The 23,579-nt window shown below is 43.9% G+C and overlaps 1 protein-coding gene across 5 annotated transcripts in view; it reads left to right on the plus strand.

Moving 5' to 3' along the window:
• The window catches only part of PITPNC1 (phosphatidylinositol transfer protein cytoplasmic 1), a 256,038-nt gene that overhangs the window by 152,223 nt on the left and 80,236 nt on the right, over positions 1-23,579 (plus strand). For 4 of the 5 annotated variants that reach the window (XM_027081162.1, XM_027081158.1, XM_027081159.1 and 1 more), the window contains one exon: positions 11,799-11,870. The exons of the other annotated variant lie outside the window; for it this stretch is intronic. In XM_027081162.1, coding sequence (XP_026936963.1) covers positions 11,799-11,870 — 72 coding nt within the window. The remainder of the gene's footprint in view (positions 1-11,798; positions 11,871-23,579) is intronic. 5 annotated transcript variants of the gene reach the window in all.

The following is a 23,579-nucleotide window of genomic DNA, read 5'->3' on the forward strand; positions in this document are numbered from 1 at the left end:
TTTCCCTGCAGGATGACTGAGATTCTGAGTAGATGTGGGACCACCAGACATACACCTTCTTGAAATTGTTGTGTCTATTGAAGATTTTCTATGCACAAAAGAGTATATATATATTACCTTCCAACTATGGGGCAAATTTTCTGTCCAAATGGAAGGATAAAATTTTTCTGATGAAGAATAAAGAAAGTCGAAAGGTACTTTAAAATCTAGGTTGTCTACTGCCTCTACATACAGATTCACCACCCACAGTCTCCTGTTTTACAAACAGCAGAGGCTCCAGCCCCAGATTCCTAGAAGGTAATAAATCCTAAACTCTACACCTAGTTCACCAGGTTCACTGGAACATTCTGGATGTGAGTCTTCTGTTAGTGACAGGACGAAGCATTTGCAAATCCAGTTTTATTAAGGATCCCATCTCAAGCTGAAATTCCCTGTATGGCTTTGGAGTGCATTTAATATGATAATATAGAATATAGTACCAGGGAATCGATGTCTTCAGTGGGGTTCCATTAGAGAGAAGGTCAAGTCTATATAGAGTTTTATGTTCATTGATAGGAGGGAACACATGTTGCTTGCAGTCAGAACAAGATGGTCAGAGAGGAATGCATTGAATTCCAGATAAAAGCTAAAAGGAAATGATTTTTTTTAATGTTTATTTATTTATTTGGCCATGCTGGGTCTTAATTGTGGCACGCGGGATCTTCGTTGCCGCATGTGGGCTCTTAGTTGCGGCCTGCGGGATCTAGTTCCCTAACTAGGGATGGAACCCGGCCCCCCTGCATTGGGAGCATGGAGTCTTAATCACTGTACCATCAGGGAAGTCCTAAAAGGAAATGATCTTTTAAAAGCCTATAAATACTTCATGTACCCCAAGCCAGCTTCTCAACTCTTCCATTTAATTTTCTTGACTCCAAGCCTCCTTGTAAAGTGTTGCTCTCAGACATGGAGGGATTCCGGCTGCTAACCAGAAACAAGGCATTGAATTATTGGGCTCAATCAGCGGTTTTCAAACTTTTCTTCTTTGGTCCAGGAAGTTCCACGGACACGCCTCACTGGCCACCGTGACCCTGCATAATATTTTATTTGTTTTTTTGGTTTTGTTTTTTTAAAAACAAAACATTTTACCATTTTATTTTATTTATTTATTTTATAAATTTATTTATTCATTTATTTTTGGCTGCGTTGGGTCTTTGTTGCTGTGCGCAGGCTTTCTCTAGTTGCGGAGAACGGGAGCTACTTTTCGTTGCAGTGTGCGGGCTTCTCATTGTGGTGGCTTCCCTTGTTATGGAGCATGGGCTCTAGGCGCGCGGGCTTCAGTAGTTGCGGCACGTGGGCTCCTTAGTTGTGGCACACGGGCTCCCCAGTTGTGGCACTCAGACTCCTCAGTTGTGGCATGAGAACTCTTAGTTGCGGCATGCATGTGAGATCTAGTTCCCTGACCAGGGATCAAACACCCGGGCCCCCTGCATTGGGAGTGCAGAGTCTTATCCACTGCGCCACCAGGGAAGTCCCACGAATTTCTTAAATGAATATTTCCCCAATTTATCTTTCGGGTACCTCCTGTTTTTCCTTCTTTGGGCTTGTTTAAAAGAGGCACATCTCTCATTGAATGGATGCACATGGACATATTTTCTTTGCTCTCAGTGGCCACAGGGCATGCTGAGGGGCCTTAGCCACCATCACCCCCAACTGAGCACTCAACTCCACTGGAAACACTCGTGTGCTTTCCTAATACTCAACAGGCAGCAGGATGTGGAGTCATGAGCTTGAACTCAGAGCCAGACAGCCTGAGTTGAATCCATCCCAGCTCTATCATGTAAATGTTATGATTTGGGGCATGCTACGCAACCTTTCCCTGCCTTTGTTTCCTTATCTGTAAAATGGGGGTAACAGTAGTATATCCCTCATAGAGTTATATGAGGGTTATGGAGTTAATAGATTAATTATTATATACCACGTACTTGGAAGAGTGCCTGATGATAGTTAGTATAGTATCCATACTGTTGTCATTTTTACCTCAGTATTGAGTCATGTCTGTGTGTCTCAGTTGGACATGAGGAATGGTTACCTGGGATCATCATTTTGACCCAAAGGTATTTCAGAACTTTCTGGGATTAAGAAACACTGGGCACTTATAAGTGCTCCAAGGATGTGGAGAACCTGGCACCCTCAGACACTACTGGTGGGGATGCAAAATGGTACAGCCATTTTGGAAAACCATCTGGCAGTTCCTCAAAAAGTTAAATGTAGAGGTACCATATGACTAGCAATTCCACTCTAAGTGTATACCCAAGAGAAATAAAAACATATGTTCACACAAAAACATGTACAAGAATGTCCATGGCAGCATTATTCATAATAGCCAAAAACTGGAAGCAAATGTCCATCAGTTGATGAATGGGTAAGTTAAATATGGTATATCCATACAATGGAATATTATTCTGCCATAAAAAAGGATGCTAAGTGAGAGAATCCAAACACAAAAGACCACATATTATATGATTCCATTTGTATGAAATGTCCAGAATAGACAAGTCAGAGACAGAAAGTAGCTTAGTGGTTTCTTCAGGCATGGGGTAAGGGGGAGGTGGGAGTGACTGCTAACGGGCACAGGGCTTCTGTTTAGGGTGATGAAATGTTTTAAACTCAGATCATGGTGATGGTTGCACAACTCTGTGAACAGACTAAGAAACACTGATCTGTACACTTGAAATGGGTGAATAATATGGGATGTGAATAACGTTATTTTAAAAAGAAAAGAAAAATCAAGTTCTAGGTTCAGGTGTGGGCTCTGGGACTCCACCAACTTTCTGAAAGCAAGTCATTAGGAGAGGAGCCTGGGATCTGTTTTTAACAAGCCCACCAGATGAAGCATCATTAAGTAAGTTTTTGAAACACACTGTTAGAATATGATTGCTACTTTACTGGTATGGGGAGGGATTAGTACCCTTTAGCTTACAGTTTTCACCGTGCGCTAGGTGCGATGGCGGGTATAGCGTGACAATAATGATGATCATCAAAGTGCATGGTGCATTTCTTCCAGAAGTTTCGCCACTGCGTGTTTTTGAAGTGCAGAGCCCCCGGAGAGCCTCAGACTTGTCTCCCTGGCCCGTTCTCTGCAGCCACCATCCACTCTCGCCCTAGGCAGGTGTGGAAACTGCAGCCAGCACCACCCAGAAACTGACTGTGAAATTCCCAGTGCACTTGCACCTTTCTCTTTAAGACTTGCTTACATTCAGTTTCCTTCTCTTAAGTGTTTCTTATTGCCATGGCAACCCTAATCAATCACTGGACTAAAAATATCTCTTTCACTTTTCCAAAGCATGGCTGTAGTGAATTGAAAATTCAGCTCTGCCATGTATTTTGCATATGCTACTTTCCTTTCCCAACACGGAACCTGGGTGTGCCTGTGTCTGGAAATTATTCTTGCAGGGGCCCAGGTACTTCACTCGTCTTTCCTGGCATTCTTCTTTCCGACTGCAGATTCTCCCATCACTTCCAATACATACAAGTACACGTGTTTAATCTTCAACAGAGAACATTGCTTTTCTGCACATCGGTTTTAGGTGCTGGAGATTTCACAGGTACCCGATGATCACTTTGCAATAAGAGGTTCATTCCAGTGGATAACATTATGTTTGAAAGGCAAATTAAAGATGCTCAGATACTGGCTACAAAGGAAGTTGGTCCTGGTAGGGAGCAGATGAAAGCAGTACTAGTGAGACTCTTCTGGCTTGGGAGGATCTAAGCTAGAAAATCAAAGAGGATGATAGGAGATCTTTTGCCTTTTTTATCTGATTTCTCCATGATACCAGTGTTATTTTTAGAGGGTTAGGGACAAAATAAACCCTGGGTCTAATAAAGTGAATACTTGTTATGTTTCTCCTGGCCAAGCTGCTTTTCTAGTTAACAAGAGAGAGAAAAAGATTTTTCATGAGAGAGAAGGTTCCAGATCTTGAATGGGCCCAGGGGAGGAAGGAGGGCAGGGAGGGGTCGAAATGACTCATGACGTCCCCCAGGCTCCGGGGGAGTCACTGGCCCAACCCTCTGCCTGTAAGCAGGCTCATCTCATGGGACCCCCTGGGGTTCCCAAATGTTGTTTTTTGATGCTATTTCTTAACTTTTCTGAGCCTCGGTTTTTAAAATAAGGCTGAGTGAACCAACAGGCACAAAGCCTTTAGATCTAGGAAAGAAGAAAGTTCACTGAGATTCTGGTAGTATTCTTGTTTCCCTACATGTAGTTGGCAGGGGATCAAGGAAATCTGAGAAGAGGTGAGGGGAGAGGACCCCTGTGCAGAAAGAGGAGCTGCTAGGCCTTTAGGTAAAGGAGGACAGTAAGAGGATGGACCTGGAAGATGTGATGACATGTCCTCAAAACACAGCAGGTCAGGGGTCACAGCAAGGCTGGAGGAACCCAAGCCTGCTCTGTGGCTTGGCCACCATCCATGTCATGGGAAGGACCAATCAGGTGTTGTGTTGCTACCACTTCAGCAAACCCACAACCTCCCAAGACATCCTTGCACATACACAGTGGAAGGGTCCCCCTACAGGCATACCAGCTCTATTTACTCTCCATATAGTCTGTGAGATTCCATGGGGAGGGGTACAACGGGCTGGGCCAACATTTCTCTAGTATCTGTTCAGCCAGATACTGCCTGGCCTTGGACATTTGTTATCTCACCCCACAGCTGTGAGGTTGGTATTGTATCCATTTTACAGATGAGAAAACTGAAGCTCAGGGTGATTAAGGAATTTGCCCAAAGTCTCAGTTTGTGTGAAGAGACGCTGGCGTTTGAATTAAAGGCTGTCTCACTCCAAAACCTGCATTCTTTCTACTGAACAGCCCTACTCGCTCCCTGTGGGCTAGGTGCACACTGCTGCGTCTGGACACCAGTCAATGGCAAGTTTTGTGGCATCAGTTCCTAGTAAATATCGCCCTGGGCAATAAGTAGTGGCCATTGACAAAGTGGATGACATCACAGGTGGAACAACTAAGAAAGAGTACAGATTTCCCGTCCCATTTCCCTAGATATGTTCAAACCTCAAAGTCAGTGATACTTTCCTCACATAAGAACCAAATGGGTGATTTGGCAGGGAAGCAATGGTTGGATTCTTGAGGTTTGGTGTTATATTGGTTTTCTATTGCTATATAATAAATTTCCCACAAACTTAGTTACTTAAAACATCACACATACATTTTCTCAGAGTTTCCACTGGGGCTCAGGTTAGCTGGGTCCTTGGTTCAGAGTCTCAGTCAGATTGAAATCAAGGTCTCAGCCACGGTTCCAATCTCATCTGAGGCTCAGGGTCCTCTTCCAAGCTCTCTGGTTGTTGGCAGGATTCTGTTCCTTGCGGTTGTAGGACTGAAGTCTGGTTTTCTAGTTCGCTGGCCTCCAGGGGTCGCTCTTTGCTCCTAGAGGCTCCCTCAGGTTCTAGCCACGTGGCCCTCTCAGGATATGGCAGCTTACTTCCTCAAAATCAACCTGCTTCTTCTAAAAAGAAGTCTTATATAATGTAACATAATCTGATCACCTTTGTAATCTAATCAGAAGAGCAACTATCCCATCATATTCACAGGTCTTGTCTACACTTAAGGGGAGGGATTATACAAAGTGTGCAAGATTATACCAGGGGCTGGGAATCTTGGAGACCATCTTAGAAGTCTGTCTACCTTGGGTATTTTAAATTTATTTATTTATTTTTGGCTGCATTGGGTCTTTGTTGCTGCGCGAGCTTTCTCTAGTTGCGGCGAGCGGGGGCTACTCTTTGTTGCGGTGCGCAGCCTTCTCATTGCGGTGGCTTCTCTTGTTGCAGAGCACGGGCTCTAGGCACGTGAGCTTCAGTAGTTGTGGCACACGGGCTCAGTGGTTGTGGCTCTTGGCCTCTAGAGCGCAGGCTCAGTAGTTGTGGTGCACGGGCTTAGTTGCTCCGTGGCATGTGGGATCTTCCCAGACCAGGGATCAAACCCGTGACCCCCTGCATTGGCTGGCAGATTCTTAACCACTGAGCCACCAGGGAGGTCCCTACCTTAGGTATTTTAGTCTTTCCTCCATGTTGCTATGGGCCAAATGGAACTTTAAGCATTCAGTGTTCCCAAATGACATGGAGAGCATAAGAATCCTCTGAATCCCTTGGACATCTTACAGTTTTAGCCAGTTGGTGGCACTCCTGATGTCTCTCTTGCATCATATAACAGTTTGGTTGTGTCAGGATTCCCAACTTTTTTTCTGCTCCTACACTCTAACAGTTCCTTCAGTGATATGGAATCCCCCTCACGCTAGGAAATGTGTCAGAATCTTTAGGGGCTGGCATATATTTTGAGAAAGTCCAGGGTTGGAAGGTGGGGTGCTCCCTTCTCCACCCCCTGGATATTTGAGAATGACCAGGTTAGGTGGTATCTTCCCAGCTGGAGCAAAGCCCTTTGTCACAGAAAGCAGATTTAAGCAAATTGAAATTAAAGTAGATGCTCTGATGCCTGAATAACTGGAGGGAAAGTGACTTAAGCCATTCCTGATGGCAGTGGGGAGTAGGGGAGGGATCCTGGTGTTGGAATAGTATTGGAGCTTATCATCTCTTTGGTGAGCCAAACACATAGACAACTCATTGTGATGATGGAAAAGGAGATAGTGCTGTGACAAAGGAACAAAGAGAATGCTACGTGCATACAAGGGATAATCATTCTGAAGTGGTTTGAGATGGCTGATGGGTAATATTTAGGAAGGAGATGTCAGGCTAGGGGAACTGTAGGCATAAAAGCGTGGTAGCCAGAAGTGTTCCAGGGAATGGAAAGCGGTCTTCTGTGACTGGCCATGGGATGAATACAGGGCAAAGCCGGAAAGAAGATTCGGGTCAGATACAGAAGACTCCAGGTCTTCCCCTGAAGGAGAGAAACTGAGTCAGCAGAACTTGGGGGTTCACTGGATGTGATGGGTGAGTGTAGTGGATGGAATAATGTCCCCCTAAATATTCATGTCCACCGGAACCTCAGGTGTGACCTTATTTGGAAGTAGGGTCTTTGCAGGTGTAATTACTTAAGGACCTTGAGATGAGAGATGAAATCACACTGGATTTACGGTGAGCTAAATCCAATAACTTATGTCTTACAAGAAGAGGACACAGAGACACACGGAGGGGAGAAGGTGAATGGAGACAGAAGCAGAGATTGGAGTTGAGCCACAGACCAAGGAGCGCCTGGGACCACCAGAAGCCGGAAGAGGCAAGGAAGGATGCTTCCCTAGAGCCTTCAGAGGGAGCACGACATTGCCAACACCTTGATTTCAGACTTCTAGCCTGCAGGACTGTGAGAGGTTACATTTCTGTTGTTTTAAGCCACATTCGTGGTAATTTGACAGCCCTGGGAAACTCGTGCAGTGCAGAAGAACATTCGAGTTCAGTATGGACCATTCAAGTGTGGTGGGCCTAGAGGACCCTTGTTGGGGACAGCCAGTGGGCAACTGGACATGTGACAAGGGCAGTTGGGGTGAAAGATGTCAATTTGGGAGGATTCATAAAAAAGGGTCATGGAAAAGTCAGGAGCAGATGAGATCACTTGGTGCAAGAAAATAGGGTGGAGGGCAGAACCTAAGGGACCGCCTTCATTGAAGGAATGGAGGAGGGAAGAGAAGGCTGGGAAGGAGCTGCTATCATAGGAGGAATTGCTTCATCACATAGAACAGTGTAGAGAGCCCTACAGGGTGTGGATGCAGAATCAATTGCTGCTTTGGAAAGTCTTTGATCATCAGTCATTTCCATACCATATTGCACTGGTTGAGAAAAAAATGGTAGGAGATGAAAAAGTAGAGCCAGCAAGCATCGACTGTTCTTTTAATAGAGTTTGATTGTGAAGACGAGGAGGAATGGGATTGGTTGTAGATTGAGGAAGAAACATAACTGAGGGAACTTGATGCTTGTTTGTTTTTTTAAGAATATGACACTTTGGGGACTTCCCTGGTGGTCCAATGGTTAAGACTCCACGCTCCCAATGCAGGGGCCCCGGGTTTGATCCCTGGTCAGGGAACTAGGTCACGTGTGCCGCAACTAAAAAGATCCCACACGCTGCAACTAAGACCCGGCACAGCCAAAGAAAGAGAGAGAGAGAGAGAGGGAGGGAGGGAGGGAGGGAGGAGAGAAGGAAGGAAGAAAGGAAGAAAGAAAGAATGTGATACTTTTCATTATATTTTTAGATGGTAGAAAGGAAGCAGGGAGAAGATGCAAATAATCAATGAAACAAGTTTCTGGAGAAGAGACTTACATATATTTTTAACCCTGCACCTATTCTGTGCTAGGCAGTGTGCTGGGTTTACCTGAATGATCTCATTGATCTTCTCAGCATGCCTACAGAGTAGAGAAGGAGAGTCCCCATTCTGTAAATGAGGAAACAGGCTGGGGTTGGGAAAATAATTTGCCCCAGTTGATACATCTCAGGTCTGATGACTCCTATGTCTCAGTTCTGATCATTATATTATTTTTCCATTGGGATAAAGAAGGCAGCATCTTTCTCTGATTCATGAAGAATAAGAAACATCATAAAGGAATAAGCAGGACTTCACTGGTGGCACAGTGGTTAAGAATCCGCCTGCCAGTGCAGGGGACACGGGTTCGAGCCCTGGTCCAGGAAGATCCCATGTGCCACAGAGCAACTAAGCCCGTGCACCACAACTACTGAGCCTGAGCTCTAGAGCCCGCAAGTCACAACTACTGAGCCCGCGTGCGTAGAGCCTATGCTTCGCAACAAGAGAGGCCACCACACTGAGAAGCTCGTGCACCGCAACAGAGTAGCACCCGTTCGCCACAACTAGAGAAAGCCCGCGTACAGCAACGAAGACCCAACACAGCCAAAAATAAAATAAATTAAATAAATAAATTTTTAAAAAAATAAAGGAGGGCTTCCCTGGTGGCGCAGTGGTTGAGAGTCCGCCTGCCGATGCAGGGAACACGGGTTCGTGCCCCGGTCCGGGAAGATCCCACAGCACTGACCAGCCTGGAGCTGGCCTGGCTGACCCAGGTCTGCCCACTGCCTTGCGGAAACCAGGTGCACTTCTAGCCTCTGGCAGGGTTACCATTCTGACATGAAAATAACCTAAGTCCTTGACTCAAAAATAACAACATCTGTTACCTTGCATAAGAGTTTTGCATTTTGTATTTGGGTTTAATACCCAAATGCTAAAATTCATTTGTTTGACCTTAGTTAAGTGGTTTAGAGATTCAACCGATAAAAACTCCTTGCGGGGTTCCACTCTGACGCACCCAGACCCACCTCCCCACCCTGAACAGCTCTGTTCTCTCGCCACCTTGTACTGTGCACACGTTGGATTTAGCCTCATGAATTATGGGTTAAAAAGGACAAATCGGTTCACCTGAAGCTTGTTATTTTTAAAAGGGTCTCTGCAGGTGTGTGTCCTCAAGTTCACGTGTTGATTGAGAGCTCTGCCGTGGGGCTCTGAGCCGCTCCATCTCGATTCACTATGGGAGGCCCCTCCTTGGAGAACTCCCTGGGTCTGGGTGTGAGGGCAGCAGTTGTGCAGTGAGAGATTTGAGAGGAGACAGCAAAGAAAGTGTTAATGAATGATCGCAGGGCTTCATTCTCCATAAAAGCAATTACTGGGATTGATTGTTTCCATGTTTCCTTAGTCACGTTCAGCTTGCTTGTTTCACTCAGATTAAGACAGATGAACACCGAATGCACACAGGCATGTGATGTCAGCAGAATTATCAATGGCACATCGAAGGCCTCTGCCTTCTTGCACAGATGCCATTGGGGGGGGTTTCAGCTGGGCTGAAAGGGGATCACGGTCACGATGGGGTGACCGTATGGGGCAAGGGTGCATGTTGTGGACCTCGGGGTTTTAGATAATGCATTCTCTCTCTTTCCTTCCCATGCATGGTATAGTGAGGTGGTTTTCCAACTTAAGCCTGCATCAGCATCCCTGGAGGGCTTGTTAAACACAGATGCCTGGGCTCCATCCCCAGAGTTTCTGATTCACTGGGTCTGGCATTGGCCCCAAGAATTTGCCTTTCTGAGAAGTTCCAGGGTGCTGCTGCTACTGGCTCAGAGATCCCATGCTGAGAACCAGTGGGGTAGTCATCAAGAGCGTGGACTCGGGGACCAGGCCACCAGGCTTTCAATCCCAACTCTACTGTTCACTACCTGTGTGATCATGGGCCATTTACTTACCCTCTCTGTGCCTCCGTTTCCTCATCTTTAACACACGGCTGATGATAATAGTTCCTACTTCATAGGGTGGTGACAAGGAATAAAGGAATTAGAACTTGGAAGCTCTTAGACCAGTGCCAGGTGTAGAATATGTGCTCTGTGTACGTTGGATAAATAAATAAAGGAGCCAACCTCTTGGACTATGAGCGTATTGGCCCAAGCCTCACTCCTCCAACACCAGCAGCTCCCAGTGGAGTTGCTAGGTCATTTTAGCCAGTAGTCTTCAATCCCATCTCTGGTGGTAGAGAAGGTGAATGCCCTGCTCAGTGCCAGCAGGAGGAAGGCTACATCGACATCCATCAATATCCTCTTCTCGGGCTTCCCTGGTGGCGCAGTGGTTGACAGTCCGCCTGCCGATGCAGGGGACGCGGGTTCGTGCCCCGGTCCGGGAAGATCCCACATGCCACGGAGCGGCTGGGCCCGTGAGCCATGGCCGCTGAGCCTGCGCGTCCGGAGCCTGTGCTCCGCAACGGGAGAGGCCGCAACAGTGAGAGGCCCGCGTACCGCAAAAAACAAACAAACCAAAAAATCCTCTTCTCAAGCTATGCTAACCCTTATAGTCTACTGAATACATAGAATGGGCTCAAGGAGACGGGGACTCCAGGATGGTGTGCATTTGGGGTTTTTCTCCCCTGTGCCAACAGAAAGAGAGGCCGCATTTCATGTCAAGTTCAGCTGCAGCCTCATACTGATTTGCTGCCCTCTGTGCAAAGTTGGCTTGATGCCCAGCACTGTTACGTTTTATGCACATGATTTTATTTAACCCTCACAATGTCACTGTTAAGTAATCGTTATTTTACCTGTTTCAATATTGCTGGGGTTCGGACAAGTTCAATGACTTGTCCAAAGTCACATGGCTATCAAGTGATAAATCCAAAACTAAAACAAGTCTGTCTGACTTCAGTAATTTATAATCTTTTTTTTTTTAACACCAAATTCTAGATATTTTATTCAAGAGTAAAAAGACAGAAAACAAACACACACACATTCCACCCTGTGTTAGGCAGGATAATGGCTCCCTAAAGATGTATATGTTCAAATTGCTGGAACCTGAATTAAGATTGCACATGGAATGAAGGTTGCTAATTAACTGACTTTACCTTGGAAAGATTATCCTGGGTCACCTGGGTAGGCCTAAGTAACTTATAATCTTAAAGCTCTACGCTACCGCCTCTAGCTTTACATGAATATGTACATCATGGTTAAGGCTGGTTCCCAGGCATCCAGCAGTAGCAGCTACTCCCTGAAGTGAAGCACCCTGGAACTGGAATTGTCTCTGTTCCAGGGGGTTGCTCTTCTAAAGCCTGTGGTCGGACTCATAAAGCATATTCTTTTGGGAAATGTCCTCTTCGGCGACTTGCCTGATTGCTTAGTTATTCTCTCCGGCCTGACTCCTGGATGAAATCGTGTTCACGTTGCCAAAAAGGTGGCTTTCCTTGCATACGGACATGGAACTAGTATCTTAATATTTCTGATCGTGGACAGTGCTCGCAACCAAACGGTCAGGAGAGCAGCCGGAGGCTAAACTGAAGATGTGAAGAGAGAAAGGACGGTGTGTTGATGAAACTTTTCTTTTTTTCCGTAGTGTTCCTTTCTGCCAAAATTCTCCATTCATATAGAAACCAAGTATGAGGACAACAAAGGAAGCAACAACAGCGTGAGTAGCCCCCTTGCCACCCCACCCCATGCCCCGCCCCAATCCATACCGCGCTCTCCCCTCAGGGACTCTGAGAGCCCCTCACAGCTCCTGTGTGGCCAGGGCCAGCAGCACGATCTGTGCCTGGGACCTCAGAGAAGCTCTGGCTTTTCTTCTCATCATTCTGTACTTTCCATGGCCTCTGTGCAGAAATCTCTATCATCTGGAGTGATTGTCTCTGGGGATCAAGAAGGTTGATGGGGACCTTGGAACTCTAGATCATTGGATTGAACACAAATCTTCTCAATGACATTTGCTTAGAAGAATGAATGCAATCAGGTGTATGTGTGCACACATACATGGATACACATATTTTCTGGGCTGTGCATATGTTCACATATTCACACGCACACGCACACGAATCCCACCTTAAAAAATCAGCGTAACCCTCCAGCAAATGTTTACCTCGTGAGGCATTCTGACTCTCGCTAAATTTTAGCCAAGAACTTTGTTTATTAGTATTGCTTAAAATTCACTTCTGACCTGGCTTTTGCCCCACCCCTTCTGTCGGGGTGATACATTTCTAAATCCCCATCCCCTTGGGAGTGGATGGTTTGACCTACAAGAACCTCACCCTGACATTGGGTTGTGGGTTCCATCAGGACGCATTGAGGGAAGAACCTGTATCTAGAAGCTGCAGGGCTTCACTTATTAATTTCTACTTCATTTTCATGTTTTGCATTTGTGGAGAAAGATGAAAATTGAGGCTGTGGCAAAATGAGTAAGAGAGTTCTGACAAGGTGACCCCTTTGGTGCCGTCATTGAGCCAAGGAGATGCAAAACAAGATGCAGGAGGCCAAGGAGATACCTAAGTGCCCAGAAGAACTATCTAAGGTCATAAACGTTGTCAATTTGAAAACCTTTTTTTGTGAAAACAGTCACTGAGATAAACTAAGAAACTCTCTAGAAGGGACAGCTTTGGCCAGGCTGACTCTGTTTCTTCATGTTGACATCTTCTAGAAATTTCCTGCCCTTGGCAAGAACAAATACTTTTAGAAAATATGGGTGTGTTTGTGCAGAACTCAGGGTGTCCCATTCAAGGTGGAGTCTGCCTGGACAGAGCTTCAGTGGTTCCCAAGAGGAGTCACCCAAGAACTACATTTCATACCAGCATGGTAAGGGAGGACACTGGTTCATTCACTCAGTATTCAACAAGAGCACATCCAGCACTCTCTATTTAGATGTCACTGTGTGAGCTGCATGGATGGTGTTAAAAATTCAGACCTGTTTCTCAAACTCCAGGGACTCATGGTTTAGTTTGGGGGGGAACCAACATATTAAATGACTGAAAACATTAGTGCGTTAATGGGCGTCCCTTCCTTCGGTGTGTAGAGTCACCACTAGTCAACCCTTGGAATGGAAAGCGCTTGAGGAGTGACATTCCATAATGACCCATCTATTCACAGGGACTGCCGTGGCTTGTGCCCGGTCACTTCAGCTTCTTGAACTAAGTTAGGAAACCTGAAGATTATCAGGGGTTGACAAACTACTTTATTTGTAAATAAAGTTATTTTGGAACACAGCTACATTCACTCATCTGTGGATATCTAAGCTGCTTTCATGCTACACCAGCAGAATGAGTACTTACAACAGAGCTCATGTGGTCTGCAAAGCCTAGAATATTTACTACATGGCCCTTTACAGAAAAAAGAGTTTGCTAACCCCTGGTCAGAGAGACTCAGATCAGAACGGCATGCACCACATCTCCAAATTTGACCCCTTGATAGATCCATCCCAGCTGAATGCCTTCTCCAGAGTTCCTGAAACTTGCCAGAGAAGAGTGCAACCTGCAAGGGTGCTCTTCCCCCAGTAAGTTCAGGATCCTCAATGGTTAGCGTCCCCTGGTGGTGGGTGACCTAACAGAGCCGTTTAGTCCCGTGTCCTTGTCAACAGCCTGAAATCAGAGGTACTTTGCTGGCCAACTGCGTCAAAGCCTCATTGTCTAAAATAGTGTTGCACAGTGTACCTTGAACCCTTCTTTTCTGATTGGAAAATTAACATAGTTCTTAAAACTTGGAAAACACACACAAAGAAAGCAAAACCAGTAGTAATCCCATACTTCAGAGATAACTGCTGTTAGCATTTTGGTTCATCCTGCAAAGTGTTAACGAATTTACTTTTCAGCCAATTTCCCTAAAATTGACTCATACAACATCCTGTTTTTACCATGTCATGAAGTATCCTTCCCAGTAATATTTAATGGCTGCGCTGCATTCCCTACTTAAATGTACTTCTTTGAACAGTTGACAGTCACTGGATCTTGAAGTGGTCTTGACCATTTTGATGTAGCTGTAGACCATCAGGAAAAGGGTGATAGAGATCAGACATGCCTGAATTGCTTTTCCTGTCACAATTTAAAAAATACGGGGTGCGGGGGAGGCAAAGGGGTTTAAAACATCTTTTAATCTTTCTAGACAAATCGCCTTGCTTTCTCTTTTTCTCTGTCGCTCTGTCCTGTCTTCATGAATAGTTAAAACCCGCTCCGTTTGTAGAGGTATGGAATGGATGTGCGGCCTCGCCTTGATCCTTATAGGACCAGCGTAATCTTCTGGTTTATCCTCAGCTCAGGTCTAATCTAAAAAAAACAAATCACATGGTTATCATTTACTGTCTTGTATCCCCTTTTTTGGCAAGTGCTAGGGTCTTTTCACTACTCTCCTAGGAATTTAGCTTTGTCACTACTCTCTTAGGAATTTAAAATACCAGGTTAGTCACCCTAAAAGCAGGATCCGTGCTTACAGTCAGCACCCTCTACCCACGCCAAAGGCCAGTTCTCTCTGAGACTTAGGCTGGCCTGCAAGAGAAGCACTGAACCCCAGGGCACCTGTGGGCAGTCCATGTCAACACAATTTGCTTCCTCTGGGAGAAATGCCAGCTAGTGTACCCTGTGTTGCCTCCACCTCCACAACTGGCTGGCTCTGAGGCTGCCCGGGGGGGCCAGCTCCTTATCTCTCTGTCATGGCACCCAACTTGCCCAAGTCCGAGTTCACTGAAGAGGCCCTGCATGTTTCTGCCCAGCCTCTGCCTGGCTCTGATCCATAAATCCCCAGGTCTTGCTTCTGAGCTATTGGACCAGACAGGCCAGCCCCAGCTTGATTAGACTACTTCTTTGCCAATTCGTCTTCCTCTAATTTCCATATTCAGCAGCAGCTGTTGGTTACCCAGCTGGTTCAAGCTTGGTCCCTGGAGGCAGAAAAGGAAGACTCCATTGGTTTTCATTCACACTTGTTAATGTTTCCAAATCAGAACTTGAGAAATATATATTTATGTAATAATACTTCATTAAAAGATAGCTTTGTCCAGGGGTTCAAAACTGGAGCCTTAAGCAGATGGTGTGTGCTGGCATGCTCTTTTTCTGTCCAGGGATGAGTATGGAGTTTCTGGTGGGAGGCAGAATTGCTAAAGAAAGCAGTGCAGTGGTGGGTGTTTCTCTCGTCTCACTGCTTTGCCAAATTATTTAATAAACTCAGGCCATTTCTTTGCATTTTCTGGGTATATAGTCTTATCATTCAGCTACCATCCTTCATACTGCTATCTGCACCCTATTTCCTTCCCTACCTGCCAAAACTTTAATGAAATGGATGACGATAAGAAGCAGTAATTAAATTGAAAGACGCTAGTGATAATCATATTGATTACTGATCGAATAGAGTACATGCTGTTATTCTATTATCAATTACCACCTAAGTCATCTTTTTACATGACCCAATATCTAGTGTAAAAATTGGGATATCTAGATTTAAATATCTTCTCCTCCTTGTTAAAATAAAACTAGTATATTTATGATTGAGAAAACCTGTAAACTGTGATTACATTAACCAGGACACAATGGGGAAGTTGTCTTAAATCGAGGCCCATTTGTTTTATGCACATACTGATGAGAAGTCTTTAGGCCTTAATTAGTGCTGAGGAGGATGGCACCATGCCACAAAGTAAGGCTCTGTTGTTTGTCCAAGGCCATAAATCTAGATCTGGGAGAGTCAGTGCTTATCATTCGAGTGTCAGCTGCTGCCAGGTTACTGTTGTTCATTGTGGTTAATGGGGGGCAGCCTTGCGTCCACTTCCTCTTCCAAACAAAGCAGGTACCACTTAAAAGCAGTGGTTCTCAGCCTTGGCTGCACGTTGGACTCATCTGAGAAGCTTTAACAATGGCTCCTGCTTGGGTTCCACCCATCCTGGGATCCTGATTTAATTGGTCTGGGGTGCAGACTGGTCTAGGGCAGTGCTTCTGACACTGTCCCTTTAGGAACACAGAATTCTCCAATCGGAAGTGTGTGGACTTTTTTTTTAGTGAAAACGTATGCATTTAGCTACAACATTTGAAATTAAATTGCAGGTATCATAACACTTTGCACCTAAATACTTCAGCACGTTATCTCCTATGAACAAAAGCGTTCTCTCGTTCTCTTGCATAATAATAATACCATATCACATCCAAGAAATGTAATATTGATAGAATAATATTATTCAATATGAGTCCGTATCAAAATTTCTCAAATTATCTCCAAAACATCCTAGCTATTTGTGTTGATACAGGATTCAATCAAGAATCATGGATTTCATTTGATTATCTCTTCTTTTTAGTCTCTTTTAATCTAAATTCTAGAATAGTACCTTTGGCTTTTTTTTCTTAATGATAATGACATTTTTGAAGAGTCCAGGTCAGTTGTCTTGTTTACAATCTGGATTTGTCTGATTGTTTCCTCGCAATTAGATTCATAATAAACATCTTTGGCAAGAATACTACAGAAGTAATGTTGTTTACTTCCCATTGCGTCACATCAGGAGGTTCATATGCCATTGCCCTGTTATTGGTGATGCTAAATTTGATCACTTATTTAAGGTGGTGTCTTCTAGAACTCTTCATTGCAAAGGTACATTTTTCCTTTGAAATTAATAAGTAATCTGCAGAGTAATCAGGAATGAGCATATTTAACAAGCTCTTATGGTTATTCTTTTTTTAAAATTTTTATTGGAGTATAGTTGCTTTACAATGTTGTATTTGTTTCTTGCTGTACAGCAAAGTGATTCAGTTATACATATACATATATCTGCTCTTTTTTGGATTTCCTTCCCATTTAGGTCACCACAGATCATTGAGTAGGGTTCCCTGTGCTAAACAGTAGGTTCTTATTAGTTATCTATCTTATACTTAGTAGTGTATGTATGTCAATCCCAATCTCCCAATTTGTCCCACCTCCTCCCTTCGCCCCTTGGTAACCGTAAGTTTGTTCTCTACATCTGTGACTCTATTTCTGCTTTGTCAATAAGTTCATCTGTACCATTTTTCTAGATTCCACATAGAAGTGTGTGTGGCCTTTTAGAGTCTACCCTGCAGTCAAACCTGATATGTTCTTTTTGGAGGGCGTAGGATATGCCATCCCCACCCCATCTGAGGATCTAGACCAATGATTCTCAATCATGGCTGCATATTAAAGTGACGTGGGAAGCTTTAGACTCGCTGATGCCACCATCCCACTCCCCAGGATTCTGATTTCATTTGTCTGGGATTGGGGTCCAGTCACTGGGATTTGTAGAGCTCCCGCAGGGGAACCTAAGAGCCATCAAGGCTGAGAACTACAGATTTAAACGAAATATCAAGTGCTATTTAAAACCAACAGTGAATACTTAGGAAATCAGGTTCTCCAAATTTCTTCACTTCTTCATACCCTTGCAAACAGAACAGTTTACAAAAAGCATATTTATAACCACCACCACCCCACACACACGATAAAGGGGCCGGGGGGCACTATATTTCTTCTCATTAGCCATTATTCCTCAGCAGTGAAACTTCTCTGACCAGATGGGAAGCATGTCCAGTTTAGTTCCTGGAAGCATGAGGCTCTGTCCTTCACAGAGCTGTCCTTGGAAATTGCCTAGAAAAAGATTTTGGATTTTTTTTATATAAATGTATTTATTTTATTTATTTATTTTTGGCTGTGTTGGGTCTTTTTTGCTGCGCGCAGGCTTTCTCTAGTTGCAGCGAGTGGGGCTACTCTTCGTTGTGGTATACAGGCTTCTCATTGCGGTGGCCTCTCTCGTTGCGGAGCGTGGGCTCTAGGTGCGCGGGCTTCAGGAGTTGTGGCGCACGGGCTTAGTTGCTCCGCGGCATGTGGGATCCTCCCGGACCAGGGCTTGAACCCGTGTCCCCTGCATTGGCAGGCAGATTCTTAACCACTTCATCACCAGGGAAGTCCCCAAGTTTGGGGAATTTATTTAGTTTCTAGTTCAGCTATGTCATAATGAAAAAACACAAAGCTGTTCTTTGTGAAACAAAAAGATATGTATTGAAACCCCAGCTCTATGACTTAAGCAATGGAGTCTTGGCTTCTTCATCGAGAAAATAGAATAAATAATGCTTGCATCACAGTGTGGAGGATTCGTCCAGGTTAATTTACCTGGAAGCACTTCATAAACTGTAAAGTGCTATACAAATATTAGGTATTGCTTCAGTTATGGTCCTACCTTGGGATTAACTACGTTACAGATGATTTTCTAATGAGACTCTGCTTTTGTCTGAATTGTCAATTAACCATTTCTTGTCAACAAATTTTGAGTACCTACTATGTGCCAGGCATTGTAAGAGGCAATGAGGATACAGCAATAAGACACACAAGGTCTCCACTACTCATGGAATGGGGGAAAGCACATAATAAGCAAGTAAACAAAGGATTCCAGTTGTAGGAAGTGCTAAGAAGGCGATAAATAGGATGGAGGGGAGCTCAGCTAGAAGCCATGTGGTCAGGAAACGCCTCTCAGAAGAGGTGACAAATCCATGTGAGACCTGAGGCTGGGAAGGAGCCGACCCTCTGAAGGGTTGTCCAGGCAAGGGGACTGTTGTAAGCTGAGTTTGTGTCCCCCCAGAATTCATGTTGGAGTACCTGAGACTATAACTGTGTTTGAAGATAAGGCTTTTAAAGAGGTGATTAAGTTAAAAGGAGGCCGTTAGGGTGGGCCCTAATCCAATCTGACTGTTACCCTTCAAAGAAGAGGAAACTTGGATACACGAAACCAGGGATGTGCAAGCACAGAGGAAAGACCACATGAGGATGACCATGTGAGGACACAGCAGAAAGCTGGCCATACTAGACCAAGGAGAGAGGTCTCAGAAGAAACCAAACCTGCCAACACCTTGATCTTGGACTTCCAGCCTCCAGAACTCTGAGAAAATGGAATTACGTTGTTTAAGCCACTCCATCTGTGGTATTTTGTTATAGCAACCCTAGCACACTAATACAGGGACAAGAAGGGCAAAGGCCCAAGCCCCTGATGCAGCCTGGCATAATCCAGGAACTGTCAGAAAACCAGCAGCCAGAGCACTAGGGATGAGAGCAGACTGGTAGGAAATGAGATGGAGGAAGTAACAGAAGCCAGATCGTGTAAAACCTATGAGGCCGTAGCTAGAGGTTGGATTTTAGCGCAGTGGGAAGTTATGCGGGGATTTTAAACAAAGGAGAGACATGATATTTAGGGTTTGTTTTTTTTTTAATAAATTTTTTAGTTTGGAATTGTCTTAAATTTACACTAATGTTGCAAAGATGGTGCAGAGAGTTCTCATATACCCTTTACCCAGCTTCCCCTAAATGTTAACATCTTATATAACCATGAATCATTTTTCAAAACTGCAGACTTGATTCAGATTTCACCAGTTTTCCCACTAATGTCCTTTTTCTGTTCCAGCATCCAGTTTAGGATGCCCAATTACAGTGTGTGATTTATGTCTTTCAACGTTTGTTCTGGCCACTCTGTGGAGGGTGGTGGGAGGACGACAGGAATAGAAGCAGGGATTCCAGTTGGCAGCAAGTGCAAGAATCCAGACCAAAGATGATGGTGCCTTGGGCTGGAGAGACAGCAGTGGATAAAGATAGGTGTATTTTGGAAACAGACTGACTTTCTTTGGGGGTTGATGCATCAGATGGGGGCAAAGTAAGGATGACCTCAGGATTTCTAGCTTTGTCTTTGGACCCTGAGTGGGTGGTAGGGAACAGTGCAGGAGAAGCAGGAAGTCAAGTGCCCCAGCAGGGACACAATCAGTTTGAGATACCAATGAGACTTCCAAGTGGAAATGGTAGGTAAGGAGTTGGATATATGAATCTGGAGTTCAGAGGGAGGTGTAAGGTCATGATTCAGAGATAGAAATAAGTGAGGTTATTTAGGAAGAGGAGTGACAGAAAAAGGAAAGTTCTGGTTGCTCCAGGATGGAGAGCACCCTGGCCCTGAGAAGGACTTTCCCATGGCTTTCAATCCAGCTTCTGACTATTTTCTTTTCTCCGTGGTTAAGACCAAGTCATTTCCAGTCACTGAGTTGTGCTTGATTTTAGGGAGCTAGATTATCTCATTTAGGCAACTACATAGGTCCACCTGAGAAATCTAGTTTCTTCCCCTGGATGGGTGTCTTCTTTGGATGAATTGAGGAAACATTTCAATATTTTGACTTGGCTCAATTTGCATTGCCTTGGAGAGATGGCCAAAAGAGTTCTCCTCCTGACCACAAATAGTTCCCACTGGAAGTTACCAACCGACAAAGAGGGAATTTCACCATCTAAGGAGAGCTCTATTTATTGAGGATTTGTTATTGCAATAGTCGTCATGAAGTTCATTTCATTAGTATTAGTATTTGTATTGATGTTAAAATCAAGAGGGCAGTATGGATGGATGTAGGGTAAAATAATTTATTTACCCATTTCAAAATGTACTAAAATTAATTTGTGAAGCAGGGGAGCCCGTGAGAACCGTAGAATCCATATTTACAAGCCTTCCTTAAATGGCTTCTAATTGAGGATTAGAGAAAGGAAAAAGCATTTGCTTTATTTTTAGACATGATGTCTTCAACTTAACCTTAGATTATTATAACCAGCCACCTACAAAATCTGCAGTTTTCTCTAATAAGTCATCAGAACATGCTGAAAAGAAGTTTGCACAAAACACCCCCATTTGCAGTTTTGAAGGATTATTATCCATTTTGGTACATGAAGTGGAAAAGTCAGTGTCCTTACTCAGTCTGTGTCTAATAGTATCATTTTGAGGACAATGGAAAACATTATATTTCATTCCTTAAGATGTTGCCTTTGCTCTTTGTGGTACAGTTTGCCATCTGAGAGCTAGATGTTAAAAAAACAAACAAACATGTGGGCCAAAAGTGCATCTATCCAGCATGAGGACTAGCTCTCTAATTGAGGAGAATCACGATGCAGGTTATCTCTGCCTTCAGGGAAGCTAGAGATTATTGGTAGTAATCATTATTGTTAATAGATATAGCTCAAAGTAGTATTCGCTTTCTGTGTAGGCCTGGCTCACTGGTGCTCTGGTAAATCTAAAAAAGACCTGACTGTGCTGACCAGTTAGTACTAAGGGTTAAGAAGACAGTTAACCAAACTGGTCAAAAGCAGCAACATCAAAGGGACGAGCCTGAATTCATGGTTAGGAAACCAGTGGACAGAGCCAGAGAAGCAATACCAAGTGTCAAGGTCTAGGTGACCATTTTACAGCTACCATAGTAATAATTGATTCAAGCACGAGTCACCAATGGATGCTAAAACCATTGAGTGAAACAGTATTTGGGAACAGGAATTTACACTGCCTCAAAGTATCATCCCAGAGATTATTTATTAATTATGAACAGTGGAGAAATCTAGTGGATGCCATCAAGTAAGCAAATTTTACATTGCCAATAATAGGACAGAATGACATACTGTGCCTCCCATTGTGATACACTGAGGACACAACGTCACAAATCATAATATGGATTATCCTTGCCAAAAATATTTAACCTGAATCCAACCAGGAGGAAGCAATCAGACAAATCCAAACTGAGGGACACTCCACAAAGCAACTAGCCAAAAATCCTCAAAACACAATGTGTCATCAAAGACCAAAGACCAAAACAAAACAAAAGCCTGGGGGACTGCCCTAGATTAAAGGAGTCTAAAGGAATTCCGACAAGTGAATTTAACACCTAATCCTTGATTAGATTCTGGATTAACAAAAGGGGTGGACTTGTGTAGGACACAGAAAAGATATTATAAGACAATTGGGAAATGAATCTGGACCCTATATTACCTAATAGTGTGGTATAGTATTGAGTCAATATTAAATTTCTTGCCTGTGATTATTATATTGTAGATATATAGGAGAATGTCCTTGTTCTTAGAAATACATGCTGACATATTTAGGAAGGAAGTACCATGCAACATACTTTTACTCTCATATGGTTCAGCCAAAAAAATTTATATGTGTGTGTTTTTCCTTCTTTAAAAAAGTCTTGGGGGCTTCCCTGGTGGCGCAGTGGCTGAGAGTCCGCCTGCCGATGCAGGGGACACGGGTTCATGCCCGGGTCTGGGAAGATCCCACGTTCCACGGAGTGGCTGGGCCCGTGAGCCATGGCCGCTGAGCCTGCGCGTCCGGAGCCTGTGCTCCGCAACGGGAGAGGCCACAGCAGTGAGAGGCCCGCGTACCGCGAAAAAAAAAAAAGAAGTCTTATAAAGATAGAGGAACTATTCACATGTTGCAATGAGATGTCAAATAACTTAAAGTTACACAGTGAGTTTTTCTTTTTTTGTAGTCACGAAGCAGAAGCTTTCAGTCTTCTCTCTCTTTTTGGTGATATCCTGATTTCATTAATGAAACAGCAAAATAATTAGCCTAATCATAAATATTATCAGCATCAACACTGATTCTATTCACCCAAAAGATGTTTACAAAGAGGAGATTTTTTGAATTGCAGAAGCCCTAGGTTCTCTCTTGTAATTTCACACTCTGGGCTGTGTCTTGAAGTTTTGAAAAGGCAGATGGAGAGGATTCAGACTAGACTTCTAAGTGTACAACCCTCCTAAGGGTTAGAGCCCAGGATACGTACCACCATAGATGTATGTATACCACCCTATTTGCATCCCTCCAAGTACAGCCCTTGCTCCTTTAACTGCCCCTCTAACCCATTCAAAGCGCTCTGAAGGCAGACACCATGATTAATACCAACACAGCCTTAAGGCACCTAGGAACAATCTAATTTTTACAGACAAAATTTTGTTGAAGGGCATAACAGAGACCTGAATACATGATAAATACTCCATGTTCATGGATGGAAAGACTAAATACAATAAAGAAGTAAATTATTTCCTAAATGAATCTCCAAATTAAATGTAATTCCAATCAAAACCCCAACAGGATTGTCATAAAATTGAATGTAAAATTCATATGGAGGAATAAAAGTCCAAAAACAGCCAGTATAATTTTTGAATAAAGAACAAGGAGGGAGATTCATCATACCAGATAGCATAACCATAGTTAAGTGTGGTATTGGCACAAAGATAGAAATAGACCCAAGCTGGTAATGAGAGTTTGATACATAGTAGTTAAGGCAGCTTGGAAAGATAAATTTCTCAGGAAATGACATTGGGTCAATTGACATTTCATATGGAAAAAATAAAATATTGGATCCATACCTCTCGCCATGTTAAAAAACACACAAAAACAAAAAACTCCTAAAGGAATTTATAAACTTGAGTGAGGGAAGTCATTTAAGAATATACTGTTGGGAAATAGAGAATGGACTTGAGGACACGGGGAGGGGGAAGGGTAAGCTGGGACGAAGTGAGAGAGTGGCATGGACATATATATACACTACCAAATGTAAAATAGATAGCTAGTGGGAAGCAGCCACATAGCACAGGG

This window comes from Aethalodelphis obliquidens, unplaced genomic scaffold, assembly GCF_003676395.1.
Source record: "Aethalodelphis obliquidens isolate GAN/ISIS:26980383/991018 unplaced genomic scaffold, ASM367639v1 scaffold44, whole genome shotgun sequence".
Classification (NCBI taxonomy): Eukaryota; Metazoa; Chordata; class Mammalia; order Artiodactyla; family Delphinidae; genus Aethalodelphis; species Aethalodelphis obliquidens.